Genomic DNA, 21,809 nt, shown 5'->3' with positions numbered 1-21,809 from the left:
CTCTGTTGTCAGAATAAAGTTTGATTAGAAAAGGAAGGAGATGACAGGCTGGTCTGAGTATTTCAAAAACTGATGATTTACTGCACACTTAAAGTTGGGTTAAAAATAACCCAACTATGGGTGAATATTAAACCATCCCAACTGCTGGTTCATTTAACCCTTGGGTAACCCAAGTTACCCAACAGTTAAGCTATTGTTTTATTAATTTACATTTTCATTATTTAATATTTAAACAATTATTATTTAATAGATACAAAAAAAAAATCAAATATAGATATTTATCGAGGTACAATTCACGTTAAATATTATTAAATATTACAAAAAATGTAAGCAGTATATTTTAAATTAAATAAGCACTGCTAATCAATTCAATGCATTCTGTTCAGAAATCCTTTAAAAATAACATGATGAGATTTGTTTCATTAGTACAGAAAGATAAGATTAACATAACAGTACAACAACATCACATGCATTTGTTTGAAGAGGAGCCAAGCCAGGATTTAAACTCGGGTAGTGTGTGCAGCATTATTGTATAAAAAAGTTTAAGCTTAGTAAAACAAACTAAATCATATCAGAGTAAAGGTGACACGTGCGCTTTTATTTTTTATTAAAGTTGATGTAGTGTGAATTGTACTACTCAGCATATTTTTGCATGAGACATAATAGATTATAGATTAGAAACATTAAAACAAACCCTGTTTCTCCAAATAAATACAGCAATTGTCTTCACTGAAAACCACTTTTTCCACAGATTTAAAACTCCCGCTGGAAAATATAACCTAATGCAATGACCCAATCATTGTTTATGTAATAAATAAACCAGCGTTTTTACAGTGTGGGATGAATGGTCAGAATGGTCTGAAAAAGAGAAAATATCCAGTAAGCAGGCAGTTTTGTGGATGAAAATGTCTTGTTGATGTCAGAGGAGAATGGGAAGACTGGTTACAGATGATAGACATTTACATTTAGGCATTTAGCAGACGCTTTTGTCCAAAGCGACTAACAGAGATTAGGAAACAATAAAAGCGATGTGTCATAGGAAGGCAATAATACAAAAGGTGCTTACGTAAACAGTAACTCAAAAAACCACTAGTTACAACCATGTTATGCAGGTTGGTGTTGGTGGTGTAATCTCACAGTTGGTTGCAACTGAGGTACAATTGAGCAAGGCACCTGCTCCCTGGGCACTGCAGTGACAATAACAATTTATTTAGATTGCACAATTAATTACCACTTACGTCCACAAATGTGCTTTCCATTAGGTCATTAAAAACAGAAAAAACAAACAGACAGTAACATTTATCAAATAGTACAAATAGTACAAATATCCCATCAGCCGTATGCTTTTAAAAATAAAAATGTCTTTACCCTGGACTTAAAAAATATTTGGAGAAGAGGCTTGTCTAATGGACAGTGGAAAGGTGTTCCAAAGCCTGGGAGCAGCAATACAAAAAGCACGATCTCAGCTGCACTTCGACCTAGTAGGTTGATACTCGGTCAGTAAGTATCAACCCACTAGATCCCTTCGGTCTTCCAACCAGGATCTATTGGTTACCCCCAAGTTGAGGCTTCAGTGCAGGGGAGATCGTTTTTATTAAATTAGGTTCAAATGTTATTAGCTAAAGCAGTTATTAGCTTAGATAGATGTGCTTCCACATTTGCCTAAAATATAAAAGATAATAAAGATTAAAACAATTGTGCTGTGTAAATGACACGATTTAAAGCCAGTAGATGCATTATTAAGATGATCTTCAGTATCTAAACTGTATTATTTACATAAGTAGAGTTTAAAGATTTACCTGCGTGCCTTTCTTGAGCTTGTGGAAATGAAAGAGTTTAGCTGAGTCTGAGCTGGTGTTAAGAAAGTGTCTGAGATGCTCATTTGACTGATTTTTATTGTGTGCAAAAAGGGAAGAATGATTGTATAGCTAACTGTTACTGGATGTTATTGAAAAAAAAGGAAGTAAAGAAAGTTTTTAACTGAAGGACAGTATCCAAACTGATAATGATAATAGTGCATTAAAGCTTCATGATGAAACTCTCTTGGGAACTTTCAGTGTGAAATGCGTTCTGAAATTGCACATTACATTTATTGCTGTGCTGGACAGTTTGCAAAACAGGGAAGCTGATACTGTAATAGTGCTTTAAAAACACTGAAAGACGTCGATTTTACTAGGGTGCACTGTGCATGAATTAAACTTATTAACAAATGACAATTGCACGCAGTTTTATTATAAAGCACACTGCCACACATGGCCGTAGCCAGCTACAGTATGAGTCCAACGAGGTCTAGACTTCTGTAAATTTTTCATATTAAAAAATAAAATTTGAAGTTCTTTGAATGAGTATATAGTAATTAAAAATGACTCACATTGGCTTCCCTGTATACAATTACTGTGCTGTAAATAACATGAGCTAAGATGAATAAATGCTAGAAGTAATTGTTAATGCGTTAGCTAATATGAATTAACAATGTGAACAAATACAACCTTATTGTAAAGGGTTACCAGATGAGTACTTCATATAATAATGGTCATTCATGTTTATTGAAAGATAAGTAATAATGGGTAGCTGACATAAAACACCAGCAGTGGGAGACACTATTTCTTTCTTTTCTTTCTTTCTTTAAAAGCCATACCAGCTTCTAAGGCTATATTCATGGCGAGAATAAAGTATAATTAAATCAAAGAAAGATTAAAAAAGATTTTTTTTAAAAAGAATAAAATTTATTTCCTCTAGAAATCTTAAAACCATGTTTGGGCTCACTTTCAAAAGTATCAACAGAGTAAAAATGGTTTCTCACAGGGGTAAATGTAATACAGTCAAAAAGGATATGTTTAATGGACAATGGGAGACCCAAGGGTTCACAGGGTTCGGGGTCCACAGGGGGGCTTTAAAATTATTTAAAAGCATAAGTGAGCTAAAACAGCTTTAAATCAAGATATTTTTATTTAATCTCACCCAGTCATCTACTGTTCCCTTTCAGTCGCGTCACTACGATGTTAAATCGTGACCGAAGAATGGGGAACATGCTTTGCAGGAGCAAACTACTTCGAAAGCTACTAAAGCGCCAATGAACTTGGCATGCAGGTATTTGCATCTGCAGGAACCACTCCGTCGCGCAAGTATTTAACGAGAAGCAGGAGCAATACCAAATCAGCTTTTTTAGCTTTGAAAGCCAGAAGAGATCTGCAACTAAGAAGTTCTCTCTTACCTGTACCTGCTCTGGAAACTCTGTGTGTCTGAAGTTGGATGGATGGACAGCACCACAACGGAGACTCTCAGTTTAAATTCCACCACTTTATTTCACTCTTATTTTGAATTGAGTGTGTGTTGCCTCTCCCCTGTGTGCTTCATAAGCTCAGCACAACATCTAAAGAGTGATTTTCTCTAAAAGAGCAAAACGAGTTGAACTTCCGTCTTCATAAAGACAGGCGTTCTCTCGTGTCATGGCAGGTGCGTCTTTTTTAAAGATGTCATTCCATATGTGTGCTTTTGCTGGATGCTGAAAATATATGAATCCCTATGACGGCCACGATCATGTCTCTCGTGCCTGGGCTTAGTGCATGCTGAGGCAGCGTTTTATGAGGGGGCATGCTCCATATGCCTCTTGTGGATTTGTCGGGTGGTGTACCTTTGGGAATGCCTGGTGCTGAAGGTGTGGGCGTGAAGCTCTGGTTGAATGACCTGCATATAACAGTGCTAAATCGGTCTGCTGGCTTGACCAGCAGCTCTAAGCACCCTGATGTGTAGCCTGAGGTTCCGATGGAGACGGAGGGACATGCTCTATGATGCCCTCTGCATCTGTCGGTCCTCCCGAGGATTTGTTATCTGTTGTAGCATTGGAGGGGGGCATCAATTTCAGACACAGGCTGGGATCCACTTCCTCCTTTGGTTAGGTTTGCGGAGCTGGTGCTCGACCCCGAGATGGTGGCCATGCTTGCTCAGGCGGCTGGGGCGGTCGGATTGAAGTGGACACAGCCTCCCCCACCCGAACCATTGCACCTTGATGATTGATACTTCAGGACTGCCAGTACAATGCAGTCCCAACCACCTGTACCTTTCTTCCCCGAGGTGCATGATGAGTTGACACGGTCATGGAAAACCCTGTTTCCTCCTGGAACCGGCAGTAACAGCCATCATCTCTCACCTCTCTTGACAGCAGGGCAACTAAGGGTTACGCCAGTTTTCCGGGTGGAGTGGTGTCAGGTTGCGATACAACTGTATCCAGCCGGCTACGCTTCCACCTGGAGGGATCAGCCGACCCTTCCCTCATGAGCCTGTTGGCATTCTTCTGCTTTGACGGAGTCTGCTTACTGGGCTTGTGGGGAGGCGGCCTCTGCTGTGCATGCAATGGTGTTGCTGCAGGCCTACCAGGCAAAAGCACTGAGGGATCTGCACGAGGGAGGTCACGATCTAACGCTACAAGCGACCAAGGTCACCGCACAAGCTGTCAGACATGCAATCTCCACTTTTGTGGTCCAGGAACACCATCTCTGGCTGTGCCTGGCCAACATGCTAGAGCAGGACAAAGTACAGCTCCTAAATGATCCGGTGTCCCAGGCTGGCCTGTTCGGCGAGTCTGTCGAGAACTTTGCCCAGCAGTTCTCAGCCACCCAAAAACAGACTGAGGCGATCACACAGATCATGAAACGACGCAAAAAGCCAACATCTGGCCCATTGACTCTGGCCTTTCAGTGTCACGGCTAGTCCGTGTCGTGTTTTGTGTCCGTCTACGCTTACGTCATCCGGACTATTCACGGACCGATTGCTCCTCTCACCTGTTCCTCGTTTAGTCCTTGTGTACCCATACTGCCGTCTGTTTCACACTTGTCACCGGTAGATTGTCATTACAACCATGTCTGTTCCCTGTGTAACGTTTTGGATGTTCCTGTGTTTGCTTACCCATTACTCCTCGTGTTTTATTTTCCAGTTTATCATTAAATGTTATTAATTTTCCGAACTCTGCGTTTGTGTCCTCACTCCACCTCCGTGTCATGACACTCAGTCTGCCCTTACGAAAATAAACCATGGTTTTACTACAGTTAAAACCAAAAAACCAGGGTTATTGTAGTAAAAACAATGGAAACCACAAAATAACAATGGTTTTGACAATCAAGGTTTAAAAACCATAGTTAAACCAAATCTAATATGATTTTTTTACATTATTTGGTTCTTTTTGTTCATTTATTTCACAAAAAAAACAGAAGGACATATATGCAAACAATGATGACTTTCAAAGAAGAAATAGAGGATTATGCAGTCAAGTACGAATCTAGAGATTCGATTTTTAGAAAAACAAAAATTATTATTTCATTTTTTTCTTGACATCCAAACTGACTGAAACAATTAGCTCACCTCCCGAGTCCTGGTGTACAAGACATTCATGTGTCTGTCTTCTACAGGCAGTGTATACTGTCTGGAAACAGAATTGATTAGTTCATCTCTCGAGTCTTCAAGTTTGAGTCATTCTGTCATCACATAATGTCACTCGTGCATTGGATACATGTCTAAATAACTGCAAACCTTTCTAATAAACAAGTGAGCTTGTTTTTACTATTTATGCATTTCTAAATGTGGTAATAAAGAATGCTTAAAACTTTATCTTCATATGAAATCACATGAATGAAGTCAATATAAGTCTACTTGTTTGTTGATCACTTTTTTATATTTTTGGGAAATATTATATAATACAAATGAATGGGAAAATTCTATATTGATTGATATTATATTGATTATATTGATTAACTATGATTGTTATTTCTCTACTGAAAGATTTATCTTGTTATATGATTTAAAGTATGTCCCTTTTGTTATCACAAATAAAAAATACATAGAATATAAGAATGTGGTGTTAAAATTAATGCAAAATTTTGAGTCGCTCACTATTTTAGTTCATAATAAATCACCTAAAAGGAGCATTTTATCTGAAGAGTTACATGTGGTTAGGAAAGAATTTTACAATATTGATATAAATTTAATGTGCAATTGTTTAATGATAGAGATGTCTTTGTAACCAACCAGGGGCGTTTCTAGGGTCAGTGGATATCCGGGGCTTAGCCCAAAGACATATGTTCCTGGATCTCAAACTCAAACCCAAGATTGACATCTCGTTGCAGGGCTGCAGAGCTATTTTAACATAAAATACACAATATTTCTGTAAATTACATATTTTTCTATTATTTACCACAGAAAGCACTGTTTATATTGCACTGTTTATTTAACAGTATAAACATTTTCTTAACCTTATCTTAAATAACTTTATATTAAAACTTGGCACTAAACTAATACATTAAATTCCTGCGTATGAATGTATTAATGATTATACATTTTCTGCAACCAGGTGTCAGGGTTTGAACAGATGAACCCAATCGCAGATGATGTCGGGGTAACAGAAAACACTTTATTAACATGCAACAAGAAAACAAAGACCCCCGTGGGGGTTCACAACAAGAAACATGAAGAACAGGCAATCACATATAACATTAACTAGACTAGACTTGAAACCTTGGCTAGATACTTCACATGAAACACTAAACAACACCAAATTAACCTGCACAGAACTAAGGACAAGACGACATTAAATAAGGAGAACTAAACAAGATAACAAGCGGGAACAGGTGATGGGAATAAACCAATGTTCACTAATAAGCAGGAGAACAAGGGGACAAGGACAAGAGACAAGACACTGGAGGCACATGCCACAATAAACAAGGCATGAGCCTCCACATAAAGCCTGGGACTGCCAGAACTCTTATGGCAGAACAAGACTCTTATTGCAGAGTCCTGACACCAGGTAGTGTTTTTGTTTTGATTTATTTAGGATTTTTTTAAGTTACTGACTTGACTTGGTTATGTTCAATCTCTGTAAAAATTAATAAGGCTCTATGAGTAACTTAAGCACAGACACAGCAAGCAACATAATGATATATACTTCAAACAATTCTTATATTGAGATGAGTGAGCTTCATAGCATACAGTCTTTTATTTTTTGCACCTTTCTCCTCATCTTTTATCTTTTCTTAACCTGGGCACTGATGACTCTATTTTTAATCCATGGTTTAGTATGTGTTACATCTCCATCTCTACAGTATATAAGGCGTTGCTATGAGCTGTGACTTGGCGTGAACTAACCCGCGCAGCTCTTTGAGTAACAGCTGGGTTACCCCACAGGCAGAGTAACAGATCATCTCTAGACGAAAACTCCAAAGTCCCGACAAGATTAACTGATTGCATGGTGGCAATGATATGATTGACGTGTGGTGCATATGAGCAATTTAAATCCGATCACGCATTCAGTTTACTCACCGTCACGGAGAGCCCTCTCATGGTTGCGTACAGTAGCAACGAAAGAAGCGCCACCTCTCACACGCTTTGGAAGGGAAAAGAAAGGTCTATAATACGCGTTTTTATCCGTTTACATAAATAATCAAACAAGCAAGTTGACAGTTCTTGACGAGAGATTTACAGTTCGGCTGTAGTAGAAAATATTTTAACAGATTAAAATTAGTGACGTGCCTATTCTAACAATCGGGGCTTAAAATATATCCGGGGCTCAAGCCAAGCTAGCCCACCTCTAGCGCCGCCCATGTAACCAACCTTTATAACATAGCAATAATTCAGTAGACATAAACGCCATACACATAATTGTTATTTATTGTTTATTTATAAAACGGTTAGTTCCAATCCTTGATTCTGATTGGTCAATAGGTGTGCTTTATTCACAATAAAACACTGCTATGACCGCTTCACCCAACGGTTCTATTTAATATCACTGCGCCCTTAGCAACACCCTTAGCAACACATAAACATATAATGAGACAAAGTCTGAGAACAGTTTGTTGTTTTTATTTGAGCTTTAATGTTGTTGTTCGCAGTCAGTGACAATTTTTTTCTAGCGGAAGGAATGCTTTTATTGATTTAACTTCATGAAAGTTGCACTAATATTTTTTTTACTTTAATATTGTGTGGTAACCGTTTTATGAAAGCAATAAGGTACTCGAGGCAAGTGCTGTATCGTGAATAAGTAACGGCTGAAGGGGTTGCAGGCACTCCGCTTCGCGTCGTGCCTAACAACGCCCTTCAGCCGTTACTTATTCACGATACAGCACAGCCTCTCGTACCTTATTGCTTACGTACATGTAATTAAAACAACTTTTTAGGATCCTGCCAGATCTTTGTTTGTATTTAGATCTAGTTCAGCATGGCAGGGTTCTGACAGTACAATGTTTCATGTGGGAGATGCGTGGTTTTAGTATTGGTTTATTCTGCCCACGCATTTCCCCGGGTCTCGCCACTTTTTCCCCTATCCCTTACTTGTGATTCTTTTCAGGTGTGTATCATTTAGTTTTCCCTATTTAAAGTCCTTGTGTTTGGTCTTCTGTACGGGTTCATTTTGTCCTATTCTGTGAGTATTTTGCTACATAGAAGATCTAGTCCAGTTTCTGTTTTATGTTTGATCATCATGTCGTTTTGTGTAGTTTAGTGTATATCCTGTTTTGTTTTGCCCCCTTGTGGGTTTTTGTTTTCCTGTTTTTACCCTGTTTTTGTGATTAAAGTCCTGTGTTGTATTTCACGTCTGCGATGGGTTCTTCCTCGTCCAGATTCCTAACACAACTAAAACACACACACATGTGCACCACAGATCCTGGAGAACTGACACAAACAATAACAGAACATTTCGTTTTTCAGAAAATGTTTATTGCATTTTGCCTTTTGCACTGTGTCTTTTGATCATTTAAGATAATAAATGAATGGTCTGTAAAACACTGAGCCAGGAAGCACAGTCACATGACAAATAAACAAACAACTCATACCTGAAGGTGAAAATCATTCTCTTTCCGGTACAGATAGCATACCATAAGCCAGGGTTTCCAAGAATACAAAGCCGCAGGGCACTGACCACAATGTTTGCTTTGCTTTTGTTGTTGTTTTTGATGCTGTTGTTTTTTTAACAAGCAAAAACAAAACGGGTTTCTGTGCAAGCCAACTGTTCCTGCACATTTCTACACTGGATCTACACAAATTGAGTCACAAAACTCACTGTTTGGATCATTTTATGTTTTTTTCAGTTACAGATTGGATCATTTTCATTAAACCTTGCTTTCCATTTAATACTTAAAGAGAATTTTAAGTTCTTTGTTAGTACTTAAGTAAACATTACATTACATTACTAGCCTCAGACATTATAAAACAAGTGTACAGTAAGTAACACACTGTCTTCCCTGATTAAATGTAATGTAATTTATCTTTTTAAAGCTACAAAAGTGATTTTCTCTTTGTCTTGTGTTGTTTGATTAACAGACCAATGGGTTTTCAGTGCTATTGCCACGTTGAGAGCACATATGAGCACTGATTATGTTCACTTCAAGACATAAATCATTGTTTTTACAAAAATACTTGGCAAGATTGTTTTGTATGTACGTTTTCCGGTCAAGACATAAAAAAACATTTTGTGTGCACACAATTGCACGTTGTTGTAAATGATACCCTCTGTATTCCTGCATGTGTGTGTTTAAAATGAATGAATCGTTTATGAACTACTCATCACTATGAGCCTTTTTACACCTGGTCACTTCATGTGTTTTCTCTGATTGGATAGCTATCTGATTTGTTAAAACTGTTCAACATGGTTTTACTACAGTTAAAAAAAACATGGTTAGTGTAGTAAAACCATGGTTTTGCTGATAGTAATGAATACATAAAAAAACATACTTTTGCCAAAATAAAACCATGGTTAATTTCCGTATGGGTTATTTTGTTATATTAAAACCTTCCCTGCAGTTGGATCCGCTGCCTACTCTCATCATTACATCTTTGATTACATCGCTATAATAATAAAATTATTTAACGCGTTAATGATTAATAGCATATGATTAACATGTCCATATTAAAGTCTGGGAGCTTTCCAAATGAATGTTTACTTACTAATGCTTAACTTAGCTACATTAACATTATCATTTCCTGAAAAGAGTTAACACAGAAAAATGCCAAATCTCCGAACACATACCATAGATGTGTGTGCTATGAGGCTTTTTCAGGAAGTTACTATGAATCTGTGCTTTTTTTGTAAGCTGGATCATCATCAAGGGTTGACGTTTACTGTAAAGCATTTTTGGCATATCATTCACCAAAAGAGAATTCATGACATAAAACAATCTCAAACTTTGAATTTGAACCTTTAATTACCGGATAATTACACAAAATTTATGAACAAAAATTGTATTAAATGTCATAAATCTGCCCCCCAGTATGAGAACCCCCCATACTGCATAAAGAAACAGAGCAGGAGGAGAGAAATCTGGAGTGAGGAGCGGGTGTGAAAAAGCAGATCCAGGACACCACTGTAACAGGAAACCAGACTGAGAGACAGACAGTAATTCAACCAAACAGGCAGATTTATTAGGGGTTTTTTCAATTGCTAACATCCTTTTGTCCAATCTGTAGTCACATTTTCAAAACTCTACACAATAAGCACAACATCCGTCTGTTGTGACCATACCATTAGCACAATTTGTGTTGTTTTCATACAATAATCAGTCAATTAAATTTTACGTTTCTAAGATGCTTAATCTTTCTTTCCACAAAAGCTTACTCAATATCAAAATCATGGATATTTCGTATCTTTTTTAGAAATGCTTAAACACATAAAGCCTCGTCTTCTGCAACAACAGCAGCTTACAGTAAAAGAGCTGATAAGAATTATTTTAGTAATAACTGATAATAGCTAATTCCAATCTTACAGTAATGATTAATTACAAGTTTTCATAACATGGCCTAATCAAAAGGCACTCTCTGGATTGATCTTGTTCAAAACAATATTGCACAACACAGAGAAGCAGAAAAATAAAAAAAATGTCTGGACGAGGGAGAGTTAGACCAAAAAGAGGACAAGGTGAACTCTGGAGCACCCAGACAAGAGAGAAGGAGTCGTATGGGGAGAGGAGTATGAATGCATGAAGCCGTTCAAATGAAAGTAAGAGCTGTTGTATCTGATGAAATAACAGCCACCATCATAGACCATCATAGAACAACTGGTGCCAGAAGCAGAAAGGGAACAAGTGGGATGAAACATTTGTGATTGCATGGGACAATGTAGCATTCCACCATTTACATGCAATCAAAAATTGGTTTGCCATCCATCCGAGAATGGTTTTCCTTTCCCCATACTCTCCTTTCCTCAATCCCATTAAGGAACTTTTTTCTGCCTGGAGGTGGAAAAAGTGATCATCGACCTCCTGGATGCAGTGGAGGCTGACTGTCAGGGGTAGATAAGGCATGCTAAGCATTTTTACCCAACCCAGCAAGCAAAAACAGAGACAATGATGACAGCTAACTATTAGACCCAATATAGTCCGGCTATGAGTTCTACCCTAAATAACCTTTGGTAACATGCCGTTTTTGCCAAAATAACGTAGAGAAGTATTATATTTCGTCATGTAAGCAAAGTCAACAAGCGTTCAAGGTGTTTGCTTTCATTTTTTCTAAGCGTATATCCATCATCTATTCTTAGACTATGGTTATGTCTATTAGACTTTCACTGACTGCCCAAATTTGCCTTGTTTTAGCCAAAATTGCTTGCTGGGAAGGTGCATAGCAGAGACAATATAAGATGTGATGTCTCAACCCAGTATCACGAAATTACGTATATAGTCACGTAAATTTGTGAGTCTGTTCCAGTGACACTGACATGCTTTTCTCCCTTTTTGCGTGAACATGTCATGCATTTCTTTTTATGTGTCACTGTCACGTATTTGTTACTCAACTGTTTTGTCCTATTTTCTTACCATTTTTGCTTTGGTTTAGGGTAAGATTTACATAAAATGACTTCCTTACCCAAACCCAACTCTAACCCAAATGCCTGGCAACAATGGTTTTGATAAAATATTTAAAAAATGATGAAAAAAGGTATAAACTAATACTTAAAGGGGCCGTGAATTGGTCGATTTTATTGCTTTATGACGTTGATTGATGTCTACTTATGCATTTCGCGTTGTTTTTACATTCAAAAACATCAAAAGCAATAAGTAATACGCTATTTTGTAACATGGATTAGTGGCTGTCTTGAGAAATGGTTCGTTTGAAGGGGCGGGCCGCATTGAAGACCTGAACGTAAACACCCACTGCTATGATTGGACAGCTTCATTCCCCGTCATTACATGTAGGGAAATGTTTTAAAAACATTAATGTGATAAAAATAGCAGCCGAACACAAATATGTTTGAGACACAAAAGATTCTGGGTGCTAAACATGATACACATAAATGACAATACGTATATTAAAGTAGAAACAAAACTCGACGTGACTAAATTACCGTATAAAACACAGTAAGCGTGCATCCGAATCTAAACTGCGGCTAATAAATCCTTATCAATAAATTTGTATATTTCTATTGTGCTTGTGAGGTTGCTTTTACATTCACGTAATGTTAAATACCACAGTTATATGATAAAAAATAAGCTTTGTTGAGTGTTTGACCTTTCAAACGCAACTTGCCTAAATTACCGTATACAACACAGTAAACGGGCATCAGAATCTAATCTGGGGTTGATAAATCCTTCCTTATAACTAACTTTGTATATTTCTACCTTTAAATTACAGTCGTATTGTTAAGTGTTGTACCTTTATTAATCGTTTAATGTTTTTAGTAAATTAAAACAGTCAACAAACGTATTTAGACACGGATGTTACAACAGGACACATCAAGCAATCTCTTTTAACAAAGCAATAGTGAAACGCAGTAACTTAAATAAAGTAAAATGTCTTACTGTGAATTATACTGCTGTGTCATTGTTGTCAGATCCAATATAAGTGGTGCTTCTGACTGAGTCTCTCTGCAAATCCAGCATCGACTTCTTTACAAATGAATCCATGTCCACAACGTTAACAAACGCTCCCCACACGAGCTGGAACTTCTTCAAAAGCAAACTTTATCCAAGCATATTGCTAATGTTAAGTTCCAAGCCTCCGAATGGAAGTATTTAGCTTCTGTGTTGTTCCCATGGTTGTTCCCACGCGGTTCTTTCACAACCGAAAAAATGCGTTTCCATGATATCATAACAGATCACCGCGTCAAAATAAAAGTCTCTCAGAAAAAATGTATTTAAAAAGTCATTTTGGTTAAATTTGTCAATCTTTAAAGACATGTTTACTTACTGAGACACACGTGTCACGCGAAGCTGTGGGCGGGGCTACAAAAGTAGACTTGTCCTTTTGGTTATGGGGAGGTGTTTCAATTCTACTTTGACGTCATAGATTTCCGAATTTTAGACTGGAGTTTTTAGCTGGCTTGGTGCCAAAGACGGTTATATTTCAGTAGCACGGACGTTTTCAGTTCTGAAACTTGCAGGATGTTCATTTAAGTATGATGACCTCTTACATAACAAATTATCAAGTTAAAATTGAGTTTTTGATTCACCGCTCCTTTAAAGTGACATACTAACGCAAACACCAAATCTAACCCTAAACCGAAGAATCAATGGTTTGAAAATAGGACAAAACAGTTGAGTGACAAATATGTGACAGTGACACGTAAACAGAAATGCATGACATGTTCACGCAAAAAGGCGGAAAAGCGTGTCAGTGTCACGCTTAAGACTCACAAATTTATGTCACTATAGCTAAATAGTTTCGTGATACAGGGTTGGATTTCTACGTGTGGCCAAATGCTGCAGATCATATAGATTAGAAGTATAGTTTTTTTGTGCTTTTTTGATCTGTCATTTTGTTTTTGTAAACAGTGTCAAAGGGCTGTTTTTTATCACAGACAGCAATTTCTTTATGCCAATTAAGCCTTTAATGCAGCAATTCTGTCACTTTTTTACGATATATAAAGTACTGATGGTTCCTTCACTGTGCGGTAAACACATTCTATCCAAAATTAATTCACACATTCACACACACCAAAAAATGTATTTAGAGCTGCCTATTATTATTTTAAAAATAATTTTCATATTGAATATAACATACAGGTCGAACTGAAACATTTTGACAGTCTGTATGGTATTATTGACTATATGTTCCTGTTGGATAGAAAACTAATGAAAGTTAGTATATGCAGAAAAGGGTATTTAGCATTTTGAAAAGTAAGGTTTGTGTCTATTTAACAAAATGTGGTTTTGGCCAGAGAAGTGTGTGTTGCTGTGTTAAGATGATGACGATGACGTCTACTGTTCCTGTTGAATCAGGTCGATGAGTGAGCACACACACACACACACATTCTGGTTTCCATGTTTTGTGGGGACATTCCATAGACGTAATGCATTTTATACCATACAAACTGTATATTCTATTCCCCTAACCTACCCCATTCCCTAACCCCAACCATCACAGAAACCCTTCTTCTACATTTTCAAGAAACATCATTTTGTTTGATTTATAAGCTTGTTTCCTCATGGGGACATCAAAATGTCCCCACAAGGTCACAAAAACACTGGTATTCCTATCTTTGTGGGGATAATTGGTCCCCACAACGTGATAATTTCCAGGTACACACACACACACACACACACACACACACACACACACACACACACACACACACACACACACACACACACACACACACACACACACCCTAGAGAGAGATACAGATGGTGGTTCCAGGAGCTAATTACAGGTAAGATGAAGAGATCTGGAGAACAAAAGCTTTGGAGTATTGTAATGGAGATGCTAAGAAAGGGAGTTTGAGACTGGAAAACTGGTAAGACGGGTTCCCAGAAACAGAGAGAGAGAGAGATGATCTGTATGCAGATGATCTGGTTGTCCCCCACTGATCACGGCTTACAGCAGAACTTGAACCTGCTCGAGCAATACTATCAGACCTGGACCCTGACAGTCAACCTTAATAAACTTGATAAAGTTAACCAAATTATAACACAAACCAAACAAAATCACAACATTCATTGGGAAACTCAAACACAACAACAAAATGCAATGTTATTTGACCCTAAAGAGAGATTATAGAATGGCAAACTATCTGTGCACAGTGAATAATAAAACACTGAAATCCATCATGACCACATCCAAACTCAGTGGACACAAGCTTACTATAGAGACGGGCAGATACAGAAAAACATGCATGCCACAGGAGGAGTAGTTGTGTTCGCATTGTGACCAAAACCAAATCCAGACAGAGCTGCAATTTCCTAACAGAATGCACAAAGTACACGGATATATGGACATCTAAACAAGACATTTGAAAGCCTATTAAACAATGAAGAACGTATCTTTCTGTTAGGAGAACACAAGGACTGCAGTGTGTTAGCAGCACAATATGTGCTTTCACACACTCAAAGCGCTACAACAACATACAATAAGGTTTAAACAAGTACAACATCAAATCCAAAAATAAAAATAATGTCTCCATTATATGATACTTCATGTATATTACTGTTTTATTGTATTATGTAACTTTATGTTTAGCTTTTTCTTCCTACTCTTTTATTTTATTTCTATATCTATTTTACTTTTAATTTTGCCCTACTTTGTTTTATTTTTACTTTTATTTGCATTTTTGTACGTGGCCCAGAGTATTTATTCATAATGGAGATCAGATAAGTGCATGATAAGGAAAGTGTGGGCTTATATAATGCTCTTGATAAGGTGCGATGATTGGAGGCAGGTCTGTGAGATTAATTTTCGCGAAATTAAGTGTGCTGAGTGGTGACTGTGACAACCATTCACTTCCAATGAAGAAAAAATTTTGTCAATGGTGACCCATTTAATTTCTTTGTGAACTTTCCCTTTAAAGCTATAATTATAAAAAAAAAAACACTGACAAACTGTCAGTCATTGTGGGTATTTGTTGCTTACTTTACAACCACAGAATGTTCAGCATTTCTATAACACGATGACATCACTAAACACCTGAACGTATTTAAAGTAATAAAGTGTTAACTACATTTTCTAAACAAAGTTCCACTAACTTAAAATAAAGAATAAGTCACAAGAATTAAAAATCTTTAAGTTAATTAAACTTTCTATTTTTGATTATCCTCAACTATTTATAGATTAAGTTATAGCAGCTTAAAATTTTAATTTTACTGTACTTTAAGTGTTAAACATTCAGCAAAGACATGTTAGTGTTTCACATTCAGATATATCACAGCTTTTATAAATGTGTAGATTAAGTATATTTGACTAGTTGTACAAGTGGATGTTAGTAACGATTACTCATTATAAGGAATAGCCTACAAGGTTAACACATGATATAAGTTTGTGAACTCGGATGAACTAAAGCAATTGGTTTCCTCAATTAAACTGACTAAATGAAGTCAATGAATCAAAGAAAGGCGATGTGAGCAATGTAGTGGTATAACGTACAGTATGAGGAAACTAGCGTTTACTGTGACCAGAATAACAGGTGACTGTCATAAGACTGAGATAAAGAATGTCAGAAACGCTTACAGACTACTTACTAATGACACATACAAAAACAAATAAAGCATCTGAGCTTAAAATCCTTTATGCAAATATCATCAGTGCTAATAGACACTTAGTGTGTGTGGCATTAATGCACTGATGTATGTTATCACAGCCCTGTTCAGTTCATCTCAATGGGTGTGTTAATCATTTTGTTGAGTTATTGATGAAAAATTTAAATTTCCTGTGGGTGATATGTAGCTTTAAGCATTAGCAGGACATTGCGCTTAAAGGTTTTAGTTTAGTGGCTAAATTGTGAGTTTCCCTTCAGCGCTGCCTTTCAATCATTTCAGTATTGATATACTTATCAATCATTTCCTTCAAATATCTGTAGAAAACATTATTTTTAGGTTTTTAGGGTTAATAAAGTTGAATACGAATGCTTTCAAACAATAACCATTTTACATACTTTGATGTATAACCACAATTGGATCTAACCGCATTTTATGTTTCAAGGTAATTAGGATGCATTTTAAGGAGGTGGAGCATAGAAACCGTGGACTCCAAAAGGTGTGATTTATCAGTCGTGACACCTGAAATGTAACAGGTATTTATTGGCTAACTGACCAAACCAGATTTTGCCTTTTCACATTCAAATAGTCAATCACTCTGTGGCTGTGAGATTCCCATCTGTCAGAAGACCCCACCCTCTTTATCATCATCATATATCTGCACACTTACAGGCCGTTGTTTCAGTCGACTGCTGTTTTACGATCCATCAAGAGCTTTGGTTTGCTTTGGGTTTTTCACATCGGCAACATGATGAACAGGGTTGTGATCGGACTCTTTGCTGTGCTCGGATTCTTCGCTTTATGTAAGTCTACTACATTTCAATAGATTTTATAAAAGCTCATGGGGACAATGAACTGACTAATATGTATATTTTGATTACTGAATTAATCAAAAACTAATTGTAAATATGTTTAAATGTGTAAAGGCTAATCTATTTAAAGCAGATAGCAGGTGTTCAGCCCATATAGAAACTCCATCAATAATCCCAATCATTCACTAAACAACTAATAATACATTTCATAGTCATAAAAGCACTTATCATTTAATTTAATTTAGTAGCGTATAGTGCCATGTCTCATAAGGATATGAAGAAGTGTAATGTGAACTTTAGTGAAGGAAAAGATTTGTGTATCAAAGATTTCTCCATCAGTCTCTGATTAATTATGTTTATATCAACACAATGGGCTTTGGGTGAAAACGGCTGTTGTTTTTATATTTTGTAGATGAACGCAATATAGTACGTCTTTTTCTTTTGCTGTCGAGTTTGGTGAACACCCCTGATCACTTACTGTATATCATTATATTTTAATTTTGCTCATATTGCTTTTATTACAATGATTCCACTTTTTTATTTAATTAATGTAAATAAAATTGTTCAGGTTAGTTCCCTGCGCATTAACTAATGTTAACACATGCATTAATGCATTCTGAAATGAACATAAACTTAGATGAATAAAAGCTGTAGCATCGTTCATTATTAGTTCATGTAGATAATGCATTAACTAATGTAAACAAATACAAAGGTGGAAAAATTGCTTCAGTTTTCAATAGATTTTTTTCTGGTTGGTCTATCATTAGTTTTCAGGTTTAAAAAGTAAATAAAAGTGATCAATTGTAAAATAACTCTGCATAGTCTTTACTCTGTAAGTCCTATCAAAGTTACAGAAATCATTCATCAATCATTCAATTACATTTGTGTTTTATTTCTCAACTGTTCACATTCACTTAAGACGTATATAAGACACTTATACCCTTCAGTGCAAGCATTATTTTGACATATTATTCATATTATTAAAATTAATAAACATACTGTCTGAGATGCTTGCGTAACATTGTACACATCACAATGTTTAAATGTTTTAAAGTTTCATGTTCTCTCTTTGTTTTTCTTCATCCGAAGCCCTGAAATGTAATCAGTGTAAAGTTGGCATTTTAGGCAAATGCTTGTTCAACTCTGAAGTGACATGTGCTGCCTCTGACATCAGCTGTTTCACGGCCAAAGCAGGTGAGGTGACCCGAACACAAAGTACTCTCTGAGACAGCATTACTTTTAAGAATTACATGTTAATGCAAACCTAAAATCTATGGAAGCATATTGGTAGCCATTTTCAATTTAAAAAGCCATGTTTCCAACATGAGCACATGAGATTCCAGACGCAGCGTAGTCTACTCAGAAAGCATTTATTTTGCTACTACGTAAATAAAAATTGAATCCTGAGTGCCCAACCCGTAAATGTAAATGTACTGGGTAAAAATGACATTTAAAATTATTATTTTGCTAAAGTGTAACACATCTGATCGGTTCAAGTAATACATTTCCATTTTAATTTTGCAACTTCTAAAGCATTAAAAACTGTGTTTAAAAATAAAGGCTGTAGGAAGTGGCAAGTGTAAATCAATTTATTGAACTTTAACTTTTAAGCTGCAGGTACAGCACGGCAAATATAAATGTAAATACAGAAATGCATTCCCATTTTACATATTGTATTTTTATATTGCATATTACATTCTAAATGAAAAATTGCTACCTATATGCTTCCATAAAAATCTGACACAAACAAATGAATACATTTAAAGGAAGAAAACATACTTTGTAAAGAAAACAAATTGCTGATGTTGAATTATATTTTGCAGAGTTTAACGTGACTGGATTTTTGAGCCTTTCCACGAGTGGATGCACTGCTAATTGTAACAACACAGAGGGAAGCATTCTGGGAGCGGGATACACCGTCACTAAAACCTGCTGTACTGTCGATCTGTGCAATGGAGCAAGCAGCACACAAATCTCTATGACCGCAGCTCTCAGCGCCGCCCTGCTGGCTGCAGTCTGGGGCAACTACATGTTATAAAACCAACGTATTCTGTCACGCTATATTCACGTTAGCTTCATGAAGCAGAATTGATGTATGAAGATGAAATCTCTGCCGAGTGATATTCTGTTATTTTATTTTATTCTTTTTCTAATCTTATTACAAAATGTTGTTTTTATATATTGTTTTCATATATATAAATATATATATTAAATATATTTCTCTTTACTTCTAGTTATGTTTTTGCTCTCCTCAGAATATGAAGGATAATAAATGTAAAAAAAACAGAAAACTGTGACAGTTTTATATGCTTTTAAAACAATGTAAAAATAAAGAGTGAAAAACTGCATGCAGTCTTGTCTTTGAGTAACACAAACACGATGAATTCAAAGCTAATGATGAATACAAACATATGCAGTTCTAAACGTAGGTTCGGGAGGAGCCTAAACATTCAGGCCTGTCAATCATCATCATCATGGGCGTATACAAGGCAGCCTTCAGGCCTCCCTGTCCAGCTGCATTCTTTTCCGGCATAATTTAATTTTTGTTCCATGTCCCCTTAGAGGCTCCGTACATTTCTAATTAAGTTTACAGTACAAAAACGTTATAACAAAAACTTTTTTATTACCTTAATCATGAAGCATTAAATGATTCAGTAATAAATTGCTGACTTGATGTTAACGAAAGTTGATGTTGGTGTTTGTTATTCTGTGAAGCTTAGCATCGATCTGTTCTAGTTCTTTTATTTATAAAGCACATTTAAAACAAGAATGTTTCTTCAGTGGTTGCCTCACAAATAAATGTTTAAGACATAAGTAAAATAGTTTTAAGTACATTATGTACAGCTACTTACCCACTATACAAAGACAAATAAAAAATACTGAACAAAAATATTTTGAATGATGACTGTCAACTATGACTTTATTCTAATTTCTTTAATACAATGTTTTTTATATAAAAAATTTGCAAACACTTCAACAGAAAGCTGAAAAAAGTATTTTGTAATACTGATAGCAACTATATGCATCATTAAATGTAAATGTTTAATATCTATAGGCTTTTTAGCATGTTTTTCACACTTTAATGTTTCAGATTATCAAACAAAATTACCCCATAGGATGCAACAACGACTCATCCATAAGGTCACAAAAGACCCCACATCAACATTCAAAGAACTGCAGGCCTCACTTGCCTCAGTTAAAGGGATAGTTCGGCCAAAAACGATATTAAACCCATGATTTACTCACCCCCAAGCTGTCCGAGTTGCATATGTCCATCGTTTTTCAGACAAACACATTTTCGGATATTTTAGAAAATATTTTAGATATTTCTGTTCATTAAATGTAATGTTGCGGGGTCCAGCAATAGTCCACGACCTTCAAGTCCAAAAAAGTGCATCCATCCTTCACAAATTAAATCCAAACGGCTCCAGGATGATAAACAAAGGTCTTCTGTGGGTAATCCGTGCGGTGTTGTTGTAGAAATATCCATATTTAAAATGTTATTAACTTTATAAACTACCTTCCGGTAGCGCCGCCATTTTGGAGTGATGCGCATTCAGGATGAGAGCTTACGCAGCGTACAGAGGTTTCTCTGTTGCTGCTCTGTCCCCCGCCCCCCGAATTTGTCATACGTCACTAAGAAAAGTGCGTACACTACGCTAATCCTCTCAACTGAGTCTAAGATGGCGGCGCTACCGGAAGCTAGTTTATAAAGTTAATAACATTTTAAATATGGATATTTCTACAACAACACCGCACGGATTACCCACAGAAGACCTTTGTTTATCATCCTGGAGCCGTTTGGATTTAATTTGTGAAGGATGGATGCACTTTTTTGGACTTGAAGGTCGTGGACTATTGCTGGACCCCGCAACATTACATTTAATGAACAGAAATATCTAAAATATTTTCTAAAATATCCGAAAATGTGTTTGTCTGAAAAACGATGGACATATGCAACTCGGACAGCTTGGGGGTGAGTAAATCATGGGTTTAATATAGTTTTTGGCCGAACTATCCCTTTAAGGGGAGTTTTCATGACTCTACCATAAGAAAGAAACTGGCCTGCATGGCAGAGTACCTAAACGAAAACCGCTGCTGAGCAAAAAGAACATAAAGGCTCATCTCAGTTTTGCCAGAAAACATTTTGATGATCCCCAAGACTTTTGCGAAAATACTCCATGGACTGACTAGACAAAAGTTGAACTTTTCAACTTTTGGAAGGTATGTGTCCCATTACGTCTGGCGTTAAAGTAACACAGCATTTCAGAAAAAGAACATCATAACAACAGTAAAATATGATGGTGGTTGTGTGGTGTTCTGGGGCTGTTTTGCTGCTTCGGGACCTGGAAGACTTGCTATGATAAATGGAAACATGAATTCTGCTATCTACCAAAACATCCTGAAGGACACTGTCCAGCAGTGGTGGCTGGTCAATGGGGGCGCTGGGGCATTTAGTTGTACAGTATAATTACTGGTCAATGTACAGTAGTGTTTGCCACGCCCCTCCTCTACTGTGATTGGACGGCTGTGTAAAAAGGACCGTGACGAGTTAAGGAGTAAA

The 21,809-nt window shown here is 36.6% G+C and overlaps 1 protein-coding gene across 1 annotated transcript; it reads left to right on the top strand.

The window, feature by feature from the left end:
* Positions 1–17,055: 17,055 nt before the first annotated feature.
* lye (lymphocyte antigen-6, epidermis) lies at positions 17,056–19,591 on the top strand. The gene is made up of 3 exons (XM_073858010.1): positions 17,056–17,234; positions 18,327–18,439; positions 19,069–19,591. The coding sequence occupies exons 1-3, from the start codon at positions 17,182–17,184 to the stop codon at positions 19,281–19,283; spliced, it is 381 nt and encodes a 126-aa protein (XP_073714111.1). The 5' UTR covers positions 17,056–17,181; the 3' UTR covers positions 19,284–19,591.
* Positions 19,592–21,809: the final 2,218 nt, after the last annotated feature.

Source organism: Misgurnus anguillicaudatus, chromosome 20 (assembly GCF_027580225.2).
Source record: "Misgurnus anguillicaudatus chromosome 20, ASM2758022v2, whole genome shotgun sequence".
NCBI classification, from domain to species: domain Eukaryota; kingdom Metazoa; phylum Chordata; class Actinopteri; order Cypriniformes; family Cobitidae; genus Misgurnus; species Misgurnus anguillicaudatus.
This window is presented reverse-complemented; position numbering and strand designations above follow the sequence as displayed.